Raw genomic sequence first — 17,430 nt, 5'->3', positions numbered from 1 at the left:
CGCCCGGGGGTAAAAGCACTGTTATAGCAAGCAGAAGACGAGCTGGAGGCTGCATCACTCAAAGAATGAGTCACAAAGACGGGACTCCAACATCTCCGCGACCAAGTGTCCTTCCTCCAAGATCACCAAATCGGCCTTGTGCCGACTAACCCCAACGCCATTGCCAACATTGCAAATGCCGGTCAAGAAGCTCGGTACTACGCACAGCTTAGTTCGACTGAGCAAGTAGACTTCTGGAATCTTAGGTGGGATGATGATGTCTTTGTGTCGTTCCTCTGGGAGTTCTAGGGCGCTCTGCACTTCCAGCATCTACTGATTCCATTACAAGGCAAACTGGAACGATGCAGTCCTCCGCAGGATGTACTGCGACAGGTTTCTCTGGCTCGCGGATGTCGTGGTCCAGAATATTCTGGTTCTTGGACAGGTGACGGCCGCTTCTGCGAGTGCATCAACTTCGCTATTGATTCGCGGCTCGATCCGCATTCGTAAAGGCCGCACAACAGCATACGCAGAGTTTAAGAGAGCAGATCGATACTTCTGGCCTACTGGCACCCCCAACGCTCCGGGAGATTAGTTTAACCTATGGGTACAAGGCTCTCCGAACCAGACAATGTGCAAGCGGACCCGTGAGGTGGCTGAGGCGGCGGGACCATTCGGCGGCGGCTATATGACAGCTGTGGTCAGGGCAGGGAACAGCTAAGCTACCCGCTTGAGTGTAAGGAATGGAATCACAGTGGTTAGGCAACGGATCAATAGTATGGGCTATACCATATAAGACCATGTAACGAGGTCGCCGTCCGGGGGGTTCGTTGGGTTGCCTCCCCAGGGTGATGGATAAGAGTGCTCGAAAACGAGCATGTTCGGACTAAAGAATGATGTCTGAGGTGTGGTTTGTAGTATGAGTACGGAAGCTAACAGCGTGTCCTGTGGTGTCTGCACGAAAGAAAGCTGAGTGGGCGTGTGTGTGTGTGTGTGTGTGTGTGTGTGTGTGTGTGTGACAATAATGTCGGACTGTTTTGTCCTCGCTATCGTTGGCAGCATAGGAACCCTTGCGTCGATGAGAAGCTTTGCGGCGTCCTCGAGGACGGCGGATATAAGCTCGAGTACGAATGTCTGCAACAGCTGTCTAGAGCATGAGCATACCGTACAGAAAGTATCCTCTTGATTAACGACACTGTCGCCTCTAGGAGAAATGAGCAAGTATCAGATTTCTCTGATGTACGCCATTATAGCCCTGGACTGGACGCACGATTCTGTGAGATTCTAGCGAAACTCCCAATGTCGGCTTCAGTCAATGTGTTCATCCTTTCTCTTAGGCACGCATCAACATCCATGTAATGTAGATTCAACATAGCCTTGGTCTTCTTGGACCTCTTGGGGACAAAGTATTCGTTGAACACTTTGGCGTCACCCCATGGCTTGATGCTTAGCCATTTGATCAAGGTCCGAATCTCGTCGTAATCATTTTCCAGTGGTGTTCCAGTAAGACCCAGCTGTCTACGCGCCCTCACAGTGCACATCGCTTCCGAGGTCTGAGAACGGGACCGGCTCGCCTTTCCAATCTCATTCACTACCTAGGTATGATCACAGCATATTTGAGCAACATTGTGGGATAGCTGTCCTGAACGGGTGATATTCCATTGTATGTCCCCGCGGCCTTATGGTCTTGTGCTGGTGCGATATGTTTGTAACGCGCAAATTCTTGACGGATGTTATCGAACGTGGTGAGTACGATTGTATTCGATGCGAGTTCTTCAAGTGGCATCAGTTGAGTTGGCCTATACAACATATATTCAACCGCCAGGAGTTTGTCGAGCTCAAGCTTCCAGGTACTCAACATTTTATGGGGACGATGAAAAAAAGTTGGTGAGAGCTGTGTGGTTGTTCGGAGATGTAAAGCAAATAGACGTGGAGACTGCATGATACAAATACACATGTAATCGAGTTGACGCAGGAGGCTGCGCAGACGACTTAGCTCTATGTTGACAAATATATGAGCCGAATTGCTCTGCCTGGCGCTGAAGTCGTATTGTCAAGGTCGCCAGGCACCACCTCACAACACGTCCCCAGAGCGTCGACCCAAAATCCCAATCTCGTAGTCCGATAGCCAGGTCGTCAAACAGGCTTCGGTGTCTTGATCGCTGTGTCTTTCTTGGATAGGGATCGGCTCATTGTCACTTTCTGATCCTGAAATCTTCAAAATCTTGGAATGATGTCTTCTGCTGTCGTAGATGGTACAGGTAGTATGACTGTAAGACTCGGCGTCTCATAGTCCGGTTGAAGTCTCCTCGTTACACACTCACCGTAGAATCACTCTCTTAATCAGCCGACGTGAACGCCTAACAGTCCCAGCAAGCTATCCCGACCCAGTACCACCAGAGCACTGGTATGAATGTCGTTGGCCATTGGAAAGACGACTTCGAGAAGAAGGATCTCAAACGCATGAGAGGTCTTTACCACAACATTGTACAGGATATTCATTCCCGGTGGTCCCCATGTTGGTGGATCAGTGATTGTTCCCTAAGATGCAAAATTATCGTAGTCCTCGAGCCCTCGTTTCCTATAGCTTTGACGAGAATATACAGGTATTGTCTTTGCCTTGCGCTATTGACGAAGAACACAGCAGGTATCAAACAAGTACGGCATTACGATTCGACAAACTCCCGTCATGTCAGACCCCAGAAAAGTGTGTGCTCCCAACATCATACATGTCATTAAGCTCATGATCCAAACCCCTCGAGAAGCTTGCACAGCAAGCCCTTTGATTCAACTCCTTGTCGATGCATTACGTGCCCATCACCACCTCCTACCCCCCTACTACCTTATCTTTGCGAACCATCACCGTCTAAACCTTCCCTTATTCCCTAACGGAGAATCACCCATCATCCCCTTCAACTCCCCACCTCCGCCTCCTATACCTCTACCCCTCATCACCCTGCCCACCCCATCCGTCCCTGTACAAAACACACAAACAAAAACCTTCGGCAGCCACTCTTCTCTCAACCCCACACAACCTAGGTGCAACCACTTGTTACAAGCCTCACACTGCACCATCGGCCTCCCCTCATCCTCAACCATACCCTCACAAACACAGCGTGTGCTATCGTTTGACCGGGTACTGCATTCCGTTGATGGCGTGGTGGTAGTAGATGGGGAGTGGTTGAAGGAGTTGGTGTAAGGGTCGTAGTTGTGATTGTGAGATAGATTGGAGGTAGATAGATTGGATATGTCAGCTGAGGCCTGAGCCCAGCGTTGGTTGTGAGCGAGAAGTGTGTTTTGAGACGCACGCTCTGAACTTGTCAGCAACAAGAGGGTAGAATCAGCGCGTGGCTATCCTACCAATGCGTTGTTGGCGGGCACCTACGACCTTTTTCAAGGCGCCGAGGGCGTCGCCCGGGGAGTCGGGCATGTGCTGGTCCTCAGTTTCTCTTGGGTTGGGGCGGTCCATTGCGCTGAATCGACGAGTGGCGTTGTCGGCGGCGGATCTTCGCGTGGGTCGTAGCGTTTCAAATGAGGTCTTGGAGAGAGCGTCAGGTGCAAGTCTTGAGGCAGAGGCAGACCGTGCCATTTTGAAAGGAGCAGGTTTTTCAAATCCGCCGCTGTCTGCTCGAGCATGTTTCGAAGCTCGGCGCTCAGGTTGTGGTATTGCGAATGATGAGTTACGACTGATAATTGGAGCCGGCTCGTCGTCTTCAGACTCGCTATCATCCTCCTCGTACAACCCGGGGTATTGGCGTCTGAGATTTTGCTGCGACGTCTGTCGTTTATTCCTAGGGGTCTCCTCCTCATCCCCAGCATGCACAGTCTCCGTCCGAGCTCGACCAGTCTCATCGATGATGAGTCGTGTCCGTGGCCTTCTGATCTCTGGTATCGATTTGAGCGATCCGCCGCTTTGACGTTTGAGTGGAGATGAACGGCGGGGAATCGTTGACGCATTAGCTGGAATGGATATCCGAGGGTCCATTGCAGTTGTTCTGGTTGTCCTCATCCCACCGTCTGTATTGCTTCGTTGCAGTACAGGTTTTGTGTTCTCTGCTGAACCGGACGACGAGGCTGTGTTACTGCGCGAATGCTGGCTCCTCGCCTTCTTCGCCATTTCCCTCTCGTTCTGTGCGTCCCGCAACTGTGTCTCATACGGCTGTCTTGACATGTCCATAAACGGTTGCTGTGGTATACTTCCAAAAGAGGAGGTCATATCTGGATTAGAGAAGCTGAGCAACATGTTGGGATCAACACCGGCAGATGTGTACACAAACGAGCCAGGTCTTGAACCCTGCCTCTGCGAAGGGGTGTTTGCGAATGACGCTGGCATGGGAGACGCTTGGAAGCTTTGGAACGCCGGAGTTTGCATCATATTAGCTGAAGGATGGTTCATCGCTTGCCAGTTCATGTCGTGTTGTGGCCTATGCGGAGTAGGACCAAAGGGATCTACACCTAGTGGTACATCTAGATCCATTTGCATGCCATCGTTAGCCGGATCCCAGAACAGCTTTGATTGAGGCATAGGCGGCGCAGACATTGGTCCGTGGTTGGGAAACTGCATCATGTGTGGAGTGTATTGTAGATCGGCGAAACCAAACGGAGTTTGGTCGAAGAGAGCTCCTGATGATGCGGGCAATTGATTAGGCGTCCTATGCACCACGGTAGCTGGTGTGGCTACCTCATTTCCGCCACTTTGTTGCGCACTCCTCCTTGACGAAGCGTCCCTCGTTGGAGGTGGCGTTTGCATGTGCGAAAAGTCCATACTGACAGGGCGTGACCCGAACTGTCCTTGTGAACCAACCTTCCTCAGCTGATTAGGGTCGGGCGAAGACGACAGCCTTCGGGAAACGTCGACCGGCGGAAGAGGCAGGTTTTGAGGAGCGAAGTAGTTGACATGGAACTCTGGATCTTCGGGGGTGCGGACGGGTTGGCTATACGAGCTCGACGGCCGACCTATGGGCGTCGACAGTGTAAAGGAGGGTGTTTGCACAGGAGTGTGCTGCCCATTAGGTAGTGGAGTCGCCCAGGCGTCGAGGAAGTGCGAATGGGGAAACGTCTCGGTCTTGGGTGTTTTGAGACTTCCGTCAGGGAACGTCACCGATTTGGGTGTGGAGGATGGACTTGGTAGATGCCAGTCGGTCGATCTAGCACGCGACCCACGTTAGCCTGGGGCACTTGCAGCTGCGAGCCGAGACATGAGGAAAACCAAAAGTGCAATCTATGAACGGATTGGAAGGGAGTTTAAAGAGAAGTATCTTTGGCACAGGATGCTAAGGATGGCAAGGATGGCAAGGGATAATGCAACGAGCTTCAGATGACAACCGTGCGGTGTTGCCTGCCCTCTGCCTACCCTAGACCTCGATTGGGACATGGTCATGTCAGGTCCGACATGGCGAGGCAGAGAAGCCAATGACAAACCGGAAGTGTTCATCATGAAGCTTGTCGTACCAGTCGATACACTACACGACGTCCAAACAGACATGGGAACGTGTGGAAGAAAGTCGTACCCATATATGTGCTGATCCAAACTCATAGCAAGCCCAATGACACAATGTCCTGACACAATTGTCTGCCCTACAGACCATGTAGCGAGCAATATAAGACGTCGACGACGGTTCGAGGGAGGCGTTCGGTGGGGGTTGGGTCGTGAGACAAAGGCGCCCTGGCTGGGACTTGTTTAGACTTCTTTGTTGACGGGTAGCAGATTCTCGCAAACGCTACTAGAAGACGGTGAATATGACGAAGCTGCGATACCTGTCGAGTAGCACAATTCAGTAGTAGTAGCAGTAGTAGCAGAGGCTATGCCAGCGTGGTAAGACGTCGAAGATGCAGGTACCGAGCGAGGAGGGGCGTCAGCACAGCGTAGTCGTGAAGAGGCTCCTGCAGGCTTCGCTTTGCTTGAGCTGTGACGCTTTGCAGTGAGCGAGGACGGTGAAAGGTTTCTTCACGTACTAGGCAGCGCAGTGGGGCCGGGGAAACTGAAGCTGCAGTTGCAAAGGTTGTAGTTCGGCAAAGATGAATAATTGATAGTACCGATCGTGACCCGCAGCACGAGCAACACGCAGCAACGGCACGAGGAACGTTGCTTGGCCAGTCTCTCCTGAGCCCGAGGGAGCGTCTAGCTCAGGTACCGAGCCCACATGGGCCGTGAAGGACGATATAGCGAGGCTGTCATAATTGGGTGGTAAGGGCAGGGAGGAAGCATGGAAGAGGCTCTTTGTCGACGCCGCTGCCAGCCAGCACAGCCAGCCAGGCGAAGCTTCACCCAACCGATGCAACTAGTAGCGAATAAGGTGATAGGCTCCGCCAGGAGTACATAACGATGAGCTAAGTCGCGAACGGACACGGAACGAACTGCACCATGGCTTGGGGTGCTGCGTGCCGTAAGGATGAGATGGGTAGAAATGACAGGTCCACGCTGAGGTCTTGCCTAGATGCCGACGCTAAACCGACTTTCTTGACCCGTCGACCCAGTCAATGGCCCAGCGCTCATCCAACCACACGACTGTCTTTCGCAACCTCCTGAACAAGCGTACATTTAACTACCATGTCCCAAGCATCTCAACATGCACTCCCCAATCCTTTTCACGAATCGGGCATCAACCTCCGCCAAATAAGCAACAAAGGAAAAACCGCTCGCTTGTGCCAGCTGGCAACCGATGCCGAATATTTAATCTAGCCGTCATCATGCAAATCCCATGAACCTGGAATAAAGTAGCCCGCTCCCGGCGAATCATAGCCCGGAACATGGCTAGACTGGCTTGATTTAACCTGCGGAGAAAAAAAAGCCCATAGATAGCAGCACTTTCCGGATTTAAGATAGTAAACCCCCCTCTGTCAGTCCGGCCACTAGGCTGCTTGCAGTGGGAGAGAGCACATGCATGACCGTCATTTTCCATTCTTTGCTTAATTCATGGATACAAACATTGGCATAGAACTGAACATGGGATATGTCTTTTCTCCAGCTAAAAGCTGGGGCGGGGTAAGGGAATCCCATCCATGGCATCTCAACTCCCCCGGGCTTGACATGTGAGCTGACATCTCGATAACCGTTCACCCCTAGCGCACAGTCGCTGCCCCATTCATGCAAGGTACCGTTCGCCATGCACTTCATTTAGCTCTCCATCTGCCTTGATCCTCAGGCGGTAATTGGTAAACACAGTATCCTCACTACCCAGACTAATGGGAAACGCTCCAAGAAACTGCCTTGCCACCTGCTGCGTAAAGCAAGCGCAGCGCCATGAACGATGTGGAGGTGGCGTTGCACTACGTGCCGGTGATCAAGTGTGTTAGTTTATTGGATGGGATTGTGGGTGGGATTGTTGAGCAGTTTGGCGGTCTCAGGAACTGCCCGCGAGACCTCATGTGCTCTAGGCCCCCAGCGTAGCCGAGATGAGCGACTCTGGACTACGTGGGGGTTACGTCATAAACAAAGATGGTGGTGTAGGGGTGTTTCGCATCTCAATCCTCTTGTGCTGGTATAAATATTGCATTGTGTTCTCGGGCTTTTGGAAACTTGCACGTGTATGTCCGTGATCACTATACTGCTAACATGAAGCCCTGATGCGGTATCGTGACAAACATCAAGAAAATAGGAAAGAGCGAAGAAGGGATAAAAGAGATACGTTTCGCAAACAGTATATACATCAAGAAAAAAGGAAAGAAATGATCCACTTTAACAACTACGTGAACCGCTGATAAGAAAGATCTGACATGAAGCTCATCCCATCTCCATCCCTATCTCTCCCCAGCGTCGATCCCGACAGTTCCGAAACTGAATCGTTGTCCGGATCCCCAAAAGGATCACGATCAATAAGCCTTGTTTGCGAATCTGCTACTCTCAGACTACTATGCCTCGAATTCGTCGTAAAGCTAGGCGGCGCAGCACTATATGGTCGATATGGCGGTGGCGGCTCACGAAGACTATTGTTGTCCGAAAAAGGATTGTCCACTGGCCCAAGTGTATTCGAGGAGACGGACACCATATCCGATGTATCCATGCCAGTGAGGTAAGCGCCGTTCGACGAGTCTGAGCCGATGGGCCCAAGGATTATGGGTTGGAATGCGCTGGAGGTTGATGTCGGCGGTAACAGGTGGTTTGGTGGGGGATGCGATACGGAAACTGTTGGCAGTGGTGGTGAACCTGGTGGTGGTGCCATGTAAGCTTGTACGCTCGGTTGTTCTTGTTGTTGTGTGTTTGGCTTTGGTGGTTGCATCTTCATTTCTTCAGCGACGTTCTCCGTTGCCATTGCTTCTGCCTTCCGTCTCTTGCGCTTGCGCAGACAGACTAGGGTTACCCCGCCTATGATTGCAAGAACGACGATGGGAACTATTGCGGCAGCGGCGTACAATGGCGTGTTGTTGGCGTGTTTTCTTGAAAAGTTCCAGTCTGATGGCCGTCCTCCGTTTGGCCTAATTGGTGATAGCGACACATCTGCTTCGAGCGTCGATTGCGAGGTAGATGTCGTCCATGGTGACGAACTACCCCACTGATCGGCATATGGTGTTGTTGCTGAAGTTGACATCTCTGAGCTTTGAGTCGAGGAATCAGGAATATTGTACGGCGGCCATGGACGATCCGACGGGTATCCGTCAGGCCGTATACTGGGTAGAGCAGGTCTGGCTGTGGGGAGGGCGTTGCCGGTGAATCCAGGTCCAAACGCATTGTTCGTTGGTGTAATCGACCCCATCACAGCGTACGGTACTGATTGTGACACGATACTCAACAGGATTTCCGGAGGAACAGTTGTAGAATAATCATCATCCTCCTCAGTTTCAGTGAGCCAAGGCGGCTCACTCTCATCTTCATCCTTTTCCCACTCGTCTTCCCGAGGAGCCATTGCGGCTTGGACAGTGCGCTGACGAGAGCAGCTCCTAGCTACGTATGGACAGGCCGCAGTGGTGTGGTAGGCTCGAAACCAGTAAGGAGACAGTAATCTGACGGAGACGCCTGACACCTAGATATGGCCGATGCGAGAGCTGAAATGTGGTGGTGATCCTCCACTTTCTTAGCCAGTAGCAGGAGATGCGGGGCCGAGATGCGGTTTAGGCGTGACCTTGGTACTCCAATCGATGACGCGAGAAAGCACACTATGTATCCTTGGACAACAAATGTTACTTCTGCTGGGTAGATTCCTAGGAAGGGATGAAGTGGCATGCAGTTGACTTCAAAGACGATGCGGAGAATGCAAAGGGTCACGGAGTGTGAGGGCAATCCTTTGAGCTGGCTGTGGGCTGAGGTGGCGGAGACATGTTACCCGTTGTTTGGCAACATGTGTGCTGCAAGCTGTCAAGCCAACAGAATGTAAGTCCGAAGTGCCGACTGCAAATAATCGGCGTGGTTGGCTACATGCTGGGATGGCATTGGAGAGACGGACTCAGCCTCGACGCCTATAAGACGAACAAACCCCACCTGCTCGGAACGAGGGTATTTTTAGGCTTGGCTAATTGCCCTAGCCGTCGATCTAACAAAGCTTAGTATGGGGAAACTGTGTCTGCGTGCTAAGCACACTCTTACAGTTCTTGTTCGTCATCACCTGGAATGTTGCTATCGTGACCTGATGACTTTCGCGTTCTTGACGACGACACGTCTGTCAACAAATTAAACCTCTCTGTAAAAAACACCCGGCACGTCCAACTTACTAGATGTGTAGATCTTTTGCGGACACCTTTGTTATGGGGGTGATTGGACGGGGAGTAGGCCCGGATCAATACGGCTGACTGTGACAGGCTCTAGCTGCAGTTGTTCGTCTTGGAAGTTGCAAGTATATACCATTCGGGAATGGTATTATCACATAAACTCCAGCAGCTGCAGCTAGCGAAGGGTGAAACACGGAACTAAGACATGCATTGCAGCTGCAGTGCGGGAGATTCTCCAAGTCCGGGTGTGGTGTGAGTTCTGTTGAAGCGGCATGGCGCTTGCTGACTGGCGGCCTTGAGTCTTTCTACAACATCAACTTGGACTGTTCAAACCTCCAAGTTCAAACCTCAAGCTCAGCATACCCAATGTCCAACATGCTGCACTCAACCTTGAATATGAGCTCTTCTCCAAGATGTCAGCCTGTCGCATTAGTCCGCCCGAAGTGCCGACAGGACGTGACATGTGCTAGAGGCGCGCTTGGCTGATGATCTCATCGGGCCGCACGCGTTGGCTCCGCTATCCGCTGGCATATTCACGCCGCTTAACCCCAGACCCTTCCGCTAACACGGACATGGACAAATTGAAGGGCATCACCAAAGGAGGCTGGCATCCTGAAAAGAGTCGCACCAATAGTGGGAGCAGTGGAGGTGGACAAAGCGACTCGAAACTGGGCCAAGTTGTATGTAAGCCCGTTCCTCCTCATACGAAGTGTCCATTAACTAGGGGTAGAAAGGATGGGTTGGAAAAGCACAGGGTAAAGACCCCCATGCAGAGGCGGCCCGCGAACACCAGTCAATGCCACTATCGTCGTTAAAAGATCCCTCACAATTTGCTCCGCCGCCCAAGAGACTGGACTACAGCAGCGGTTCGACGGCGTCTGCTTCGACAGGGCCGCCGCCTGTGCCTGCTGGATCAGCAAAGCAAAGACTGCAAGAAAAAGAAGAAGCACGGAGAAGAGCAGAAGAGGAAGCGAATAGGCCGGCTCCCGGGCCATACAGACCTGACACGACGGGGTTGAGCACAGCACATCTACCCAAGCCTCCTGCTTTCCGACCAGGCGCTGCTTCGCCAGCGAATACGGGGGCTTCAACAAAACCCAAGCCCAGCCTACCTCCTCGTCCTCCACTGCCGCCGCGTCAAAACTCGAATCCTAATGAATTTGCGCCGGCTCCTCCACCAACTTATAATGAGGCAACACAAGAAGGGACCCCCGAGCAGGGCGTGCTAAACCAGGGCGCTCTGGGTCGCTTGGGTCAGGCAGGTGTGTCGATATCAGGATTTGGTATCGGTCGGACAGCTTCTCCTCCAGTACCGCCTCGTGCAAACCCGTCACCACCTGTTCCTCCTCGGCGAGCCCCAAGCTCAGATACGGCCACACAAGCTCCAGCTGGGGCTGCTCATGGCTCACAAATGAACGAGCTACAGAACAGGTTCGCGAGGATGTCTGGGCCAAAGTCACCGGCGCCCCCGCCAACCACTGGCACATCATTGGCAGACAAGCAGGCAGCACTGCGAACTGCCAGTAGTCTGCACGAGGACCCGTCGAAAGTATCGGCGTCAGACTTGAAAGGAGCGGCATCGACTGCCAACAACTTCCAGCAGCGGCACGGGGAGCAAGTCGCGTCTGGGTGGAAGTCGGCCAACTCACTAAATCAAAAGTATGGAATTACGGGTAGGATGAACAGCTTGGCGTCGTCAAGTGCGTCGCCCGGCCCAGCGCAGACGGGAGGCCTTGGGAAGAAAGCACCACCTCCACCACCACCAAAGAGGAAGGAACTGGGCGAGGGTTCGATGGAGCCACCGCCGATCCCTCTCAGTAGCAAGCCCAAGTTTTGAGTAGTTTTGTCTACTTGTAGCCTGTTTAGCAATCCAACGATAGCACGCAAGAACCACAGTGTACGTGAATATACGTATACCCTGCTAAACCTGTTCCCCAGATGTGGCTGTTGGGCCGCCCACGTCACCTTCCCACTTGCGGGATTCGGTGGCTGTTCGTTCCCAGATTTACGCTTAGGCCGGACCCTCAACAGGTTCACATGATCCCTGCAAAATTTTGCATCAATGTTTTTTTGCTACCTTGACAACACGGCGTCAAGACCGCTCTTCTGTAGACAAGACGGGACGTGTCTATTGCGATACTCGATGGCGTTAGACTTGCGAGAAAAACGTAGGCTTTAGATGATGTCGATGAGGGCCTCGTCGTCCAGTGGGAGTTTGTAGCCATTCGCCTCGGCAGCTGGTTGCGATGTTATTCGTCCAAAAAGTCGACCCGGTTGCATCACACGCTAATCATCCTCATCCTATCCAACAAGGACTGTCTAGAGCCTTTGCCTGCTGCTTCTAGCTCCTTGTCCGACGCACCTTTACTGGATACGTCTTCGCTCCGAGCATACCTGTGCACTTGTTCTGCGAATATAACTTGTGCGCCTTGCCCTGGGTTCGTGCGCCGACAGTTTTGTGTGGTAAGAGTGTACATCGCGTGCCGGGCCAGCGAAAACAACAACACAGCTATCCAGGATTTGCGCCGACGACAGGGACGCCCAGAATTCCGAGGGCCGATTGTTGCTTTCGCGTGCGGCATAACGGCTGGGCATTGACCTCACCGAACCACAGAAAAAACCCCAGCGGTCCCCGGACCCTTTCACTCCGCCGCACCTCGATTGCGCCTGCCTAGCAAACAAGACCCTCCCCCAACCTCAATTGAGTCTTGTCAACAACAGCGCATCTTCGCCATCACAACCACAGCCACGACCATGTCTGGCGCAGGTCCCTCTCTACACCCCGGCGACTGGCCGTCGAGGGCTGTTCTTCAATTCCCTCCCGATGCCGCTCCCTCTCCCATTCCTCCCCCATGGACTGGCGAGTCGACCTTCCAGAACCCTTTCCCCATCCCCGAAGACATCTACCAGGGCGCTTTGTCCTACAAGGTCCCGCTGACCATTGCCTCAATCTACTTTGTCACCGTCACCTACGTCAACTGGTACAACCGCCAACACGGTAACAAGCCGTGGAGGATTGCCAAAACCCGCCCATTCTACGCCTTTGTCATCTTCCACAATGTCTTCTTGGCTGTCTACTCGGCCGTTACCTGCGTGGCCATGATCCGCTGCCTCAAGCACTCTTTCCCTCACTACAGCGAGCCCAACGCCGTTGTCGGCACCATCGACGCCCTCTGCAAGATCCACGGTCCCCGAGGACTGGGCGACGCCGTCACCTACAACAACACCAATGACGCCTGGAGCAGCTTGAACTCCAACGTCCTCGTCGGCCCCACCGGCTTGCCAGACCAGACGGATGTTGGCAGAATCTGGAACGAGGGCCTCGCTTTCTGGGGCTGGTGGTTCTACCTCTCCAAGTTCTACGAGGTCCTTGACACGGCTATTATTCTGGCCAAGGGCAAGCGCAGCACCACCCTCCAGAAGTACCATCACGCCGGTGCCATGTTGTCCATGTGGGCTGGTATGCGCTTCATGTCACCTCCTATCTGGATGTTTGCTACGGTCAACTCTGGCATTCACGCCATGATGGTACGCAGTCATTATTATATCTAGAGTGTACTCGCTAACAAATTCCAGTACACCTACTACACCGTCTCAGCTCTCGGCTACCGCGTCCCCAACATCGTCAAGCGAACCCTTACCACGCTCCAAATCACCCAGTTCCTCGTCGGATCCGCCTTCGCCGCCATCCACCTCTTCATCTCCTACACCGTCCCCGTTTCGGTCGCATACAAGGTTGCTGAGAAGGTTGCTCCCAAGGTCGTCTCGTCTTCCGTCTCATCCGCAGTTTCTTCTGCCACTGAGTCGGTTGCCGAAGCCCTCCCCACCGCGACTGGTGTTGCTGTAGCCTTCCTCAGGAAGCTCATCTACCGCGCCGCTGGCGATGAAGGTCTCGCAGAGAACATTCCCGTTCCTGGCCAGCCTATCCCGGTTCGCCAGCAGCAGCAGCAAGTTATCGCTGGAGAGCCCGCCCCTACCCACAACGCGGTCCACGACTTCTTCCACCCTCATGAGACCGTCGAGAAGACTTTCTACCGGACCGAGTACCAAACTGTTCCCTGCGTAGACACTTCAGGCCAAGCTTTCGCCATCTACGTCAACCTAATCTACCTCGCACCGCTCACCATCCTCTTCATGCGCTTCTTCTTCAAGTCCTACCTCCGTCGCTCCTCGCCCAACGCGAAGAAGGGCTTCAAGCCCCGCACAATCTCCGACGCAGCCGGTGACGCCAGCCGCAGCGTAGAGCGCGAACTCGACTCCCTTGACAAGTCCGCCGAAGACGCCATTTCCTCGGGTGTGAACAGGGCTAGAGACGCTGTTCGCGGAAGGAAGCCCACCAACGGCCACATCAAAGACGAGCGAAAAGGCAGCATGAGCCCAGCCAACCAAAAGTTCCTCGAGAGCGTCAACCGTCGCGTCAGCCAGAAGCTCCAGGAACTCGACGAGGGTGCCGATGCTACGAGCAAGAAGGCCAGGCAAATCGCCAAGGACCTCGTTGGTAAGGCCGAGGCCGCGGGCGACAAGGTCGAGCAGGCTTATGAGGATAACGAGGAGGATGTCAAGGAAGAAGCTGAGAAGGCGAAGGAGAACGCCGATCGGAATCGCAGTCCCAGCAAGCTGCCTCGCAAGCAGAACAAGAAGAGCGGGAAGAACGGTCAGACCGATGAACAGGTAGCTAAGCCTGAGAAGGAGCCTGAGCCAAAGGACCTCAAGAACACGCTTGGTGACAAGGATGGCAAGGGTCTTTTCTAGATGAAGGAGTTTATCTAGGGCGGTAATCAGCAAACAAGCAACAGATGACCAGCGGTTCGCCGTCTTCGGCCGCACCGTTCCAATGTAGGGTTCGAGCAGTTTTCTCAGGCGCTCTATATAGAATCTCGAGATATCCGGGCGCGAGTCTGCTGGAAGCAAAATGTATCCGGACACACTAAGAGTCAAAAGGATATATCTATGAGAACTAAGGATGATGAATGGAAAGGATGAAAGGAATAGGTGAATGGATGGATGGACGGCGCAGCTAGGATATCTAATTTATTTATCACAATACTTCATACTTGGTCGTTCTTGGGAGTATTGTGATGTTTTATTGCTGCCCGTTGATTGTATTGTTGGTTTTTTATTATTGTTATTTTCCCTCTCTTTTTCAACCTACATGCGGAATACACACTAGCCAGCTGGCCCTCACTTGCTTAGTCCTGGGCAACTTCAGCGTATACTGCCCTCGCTCAATCCCATACCCATAATCCCACCACCCAACTCCAAGACCTCCTCCCTCCGCCTCTTTTCTTTCTTTTCCCTCTTCAACAGCTCCACGCCCTGTGCTCCACTCGTCACCCCCTTTGTGATGTTACTGCCTGCACCATGCCCTCCTGCTTTCTGTCCATCCTCGTCGTTTCTGGCAAAAATCTGTAGCCCTCTTAAATGTGTGTCCTTGCCATTCTGATGGTTCTCCAGTATCTTGATTTGCACTAAATGAGCGCGGAGGACTGGTAACTTGGGGGTTGATTGAGTAGATGATGGGATGGGGCGGGGAGCTGGGTTGGGGGAGAGAGATGCGAATGGCGCTCCGGGGTGGGGACGCGATATAGTTTGGGGAAGGGAAGGTGTGGATGGTTGATGTTGAGTCGGTGTGACGGTATGGGTGTAGTGGCGGAGGTTGTGTGTGTGAGATGGAGGAACAGTTTGAGGGTTGTATACATGTGATTATGCGTATGTGTATTGGCAGGGTAAGGAGGGAAGGGTGTATGTTGCTGTTGCTGTTGCTGTTGTTGTTGATTCGCCGGAGTCTCCAAGTCCAAATCCAGATCCGTTACATCAGCCCCCTGAGTCGGCGCCGCATTTTCAGAGTCTGAGGATCCAGCGTCATTTCCAGACCTTCTGGTTCCGTTCAAGAGGGAGATTTCTCCGAGGAGACGCTGTGGTTGTTGTCCCACAACACCACGTCCTTCAGTATTATTGTCATCATCGTCATCTCCATCATCGTCGCTATCAGGGTCTCCTACACCAGAGAAATCCGCCCATATCCACCCTCTCGGGCTCTCCAATCTCATCTCGCCCCACTCCTGGAGATCGTTCAACCCGCTGCCTGCAAGGAAGATGATCTTTGTAGGCGTGTAACTCTCATCTTGCTCAAAGTCTAGGTATAGTCTTAACCCGACTATACGAACAAGCTTAAAGAAATGGATGTTGAGGTAATGCGGCTGAGGACCATCAGATTGCCAGAAAAGATTCGTATTAGGGTGCCGAAGTTGGGGGATCGAACAACCTGGCTTGGAAGACGAGACTGTCCAGGATGCCAAGGTAGATATTTCCCGGAGGTAGGGTGGTGGAGGGTCGAGATTGGGTAATGGGGCGTCGCCGGCGTGGTTTGGTGAACCAAGGGCTTCTTCGTCGTCTAGTTCTTCGTCGCCTTCCTCCTCTTCATCTTCCTCGTCAGCCCCCAGTCCTACTAGGTCCTCGCCGAGTGTTTCGTCATCATCATTACCATCGAGATCTTGCTCTTCCTCTTCTTGGTGGTGGCCTTCTAGTTCCAAGTCGCTATCCGTGTCATCTGCTTCTGGGGGTGAGGGTGAGGGCATGTGATGTTGCTGCTGGGCCTGGCCACCTCGGCGACGAAGTGAGGGTGGCATGTTTGCTTTTTGTGGCTCGATCGCAAGCTGAGGTCACGAGACTCGGAGATGCAAGATTCGAGATGACTAGGGCCTGTGGTAACCGTGACCCTGAAACTAGGTACGATGGAGGACTGAGCCCGAAGTAGGACGCAATAGGTAATCTTTTGCCCAAGGACACCAACTATGGTTTGCCTAGGCCTGCCTCGGTGGTTAGGGAATCGTGGCGCCGCTAGCTGATGGTCCGAATGTGGTACACTGTGCGGATGGGTGTTGATCGCGCGCCAGGTACCCGAAATACGAATGCGAGTTGCGATGTCGAAGTGTTGGTTTGAGTTGCACAAGACATCAAAATCGAGGCCCTGCTTCTACGATCAAGATGTGGTTTCTTTTTCGGTCGCCGTTTGTGCTTGCTACACTCTGCAGGGTCGTGTTTGCGATGAAGTTCGGAATCCAGAGGCCCAAGCGTCAGGGAGATTGCTTCACTTCCCCTTTCGCCTATATGCGCCATGTACCTGGCACTGTCTGCAACTCCTCCACAATCCACACTCCACACTATCAATCGGTTCGCATCCGCCCCCATTCATCGACATACATATATCGCTATATAAGATGTGATGTATGTACGAGCATCGGAGGAGGCTCCGGAGCGGAGCCCAATACCCGCGGCACGCTAGCGAACGTCCCCCGCAGCGCGGCCTTACAAGTGACAACACCAGCGAGCGTCGGATTCGCCCCAGCCGGTCGAATTAGAGTTTTCGATACAACTCCAAAGTATGCTTGAGGGCGGAGAAGGCCGCCATTGACAGTCTAACAGGAGCTGACGACCTGGATGGGCCGCGCTGCAGGTACTACAACAATAGTCAACCAAACTTCCCCAACATAATGATGCAGAACCTTAAGCCGGTCCCTTCCCACATATGCAGGTCCCAAACCTCCTTTGGTTGTTTCTTTTTCTTGAAGGATCATACTGTGCTGTGCTATCTTTGAGCAAAACGTCATTCTAGATTCGTTCTATACGTCTCCGTACCGTTGCTTTGAACGTGGCTTGCAACGAGACGTGGTACTACATAAAATACCCTAGTCAGCTACAGAGGATATGTAGTCCCCAAGCCACTTATTTGGCTGCTACAATCCTTCTTCATCATTCGTCTTGAAGAAGCCCGTACTCCTTCGTCTGTCACCTTGTTCGAGGCCACTA

General features: G+C 52.9%; 5 protein-coding genes across 5 annotated transcripts; 2 read left to right on the top strand and 3 right to left on the bottom strand.

The window, feature by feature from the left end:
- Positions 1–3,319: 3,319 nt before the first annotated feature.
- ALTATR162_LOCUS1187 (uncharacterized protein) lies at positions 3,320–4,744 on the bottom strand (the record flags this gene model as incomplete). The annotated part of the gene is made up of 1 exon (XM_043308782.1): positions 3,320–4,744. The coding sequence occupies one exon, from the start codon at positions 4,742–4,744 to the stop codon at positions 3,320–3,322; it is 1,425 nt and encodes a 474-aa protein (XP_043164717.1).
- A 2,920-nt stretch (positions 4,745–7,664) lies between these two features.
- ALTATR162_LOCUS1186 (uncharacterized protein) lies at positions 7,665–8,822 on the bottom strand (the record flags this gene model as incomplete). The annotated part of the gene is made up of 1 exon (XM_043308781.1): positions 7,665–8,822. The coding sequence occupies one exon, from the start codon at positions 8,820–8,822 to the stop codon at positions 7,665–7,667; it is 1,158 nt and encodes a 385-aa protein (XP_043164716.1).
- A 1,371-nt stretch (positions 8,823–10,193) lies between these two features.
- On the top strand, positions 10,194–11,458 carry ALTATR162_LOCUS1185 (uncharacterized protein; the record flags this gene model as incomplete). Its single annotated transcript, XM_043308780.1, has 2 exons — positions 10,194–10,301; positions 10,352–11,458. 2 exons carry the CDS (start codon positions 10,194–10,196, stop codon positions 11,456–11,458), a joined length of 1,215 nt encoding a protein of 404 aa, XP_043164715.1.
- Positions 11,459–12,375: 917 nt separating this feature from the next.
- ALTATR162_LOCUS1184 (uncharacterized protein) lies at positions 12,376–14,373 on the top strand (the record flags this gene model as incomplete). Its single annotated transcript, XM_043308779.1, has 2 exons — positions 12,376–13,149; positions 13,198–14,373. The coding sequence occupies 2 exons, from the start codon at positions 12,376–12,378 to the stop codon at positions 14,371–14,373; spliced, it is 1,950 nt and encodes a 649-aa protein (XP_043164714.1).
- Positions 14,374–15,089: 716 nt separating this feature from the next.
- Positions 15,090–16,250, bottom strand: ALTATR162_LOCUS1183 (uncharacterized protein; the record flags this gene model as incomplete). Its single annotated transcript, XM_043308778.1, has 1 exon — positions 15,090–16,250. The coding sequence occupies one exon, from the start codon at positions 16,248–16,250 to the stop codon at positions 15,090–15,092; it is 1,161 nt and encodes a 386-aa protein (XP_043164713.1).
- Positions 16,251–17,430: the final 1,180 nt, after the last annotated feature.

Source organism: Alternaria atra, assembly GCF_907166805.1.
Source record: "Alternaria atra isolate CS162 genome assembly, contig: 21, whole genome shotgun sequence".
Classification (NCBI taxonomy): domain Eukaryota; kingdom Fungi; phylum Ascomycota; class Dothideomycetes; order Pleosporales; family Pleosporaceae; genus Alternaria; species Alternaria atra.
The sequence above is the reverse complement of the archived record's forward strand: the minus strand, read 5'-3'. Positions and strand labels throughout refer to the sequence as shown.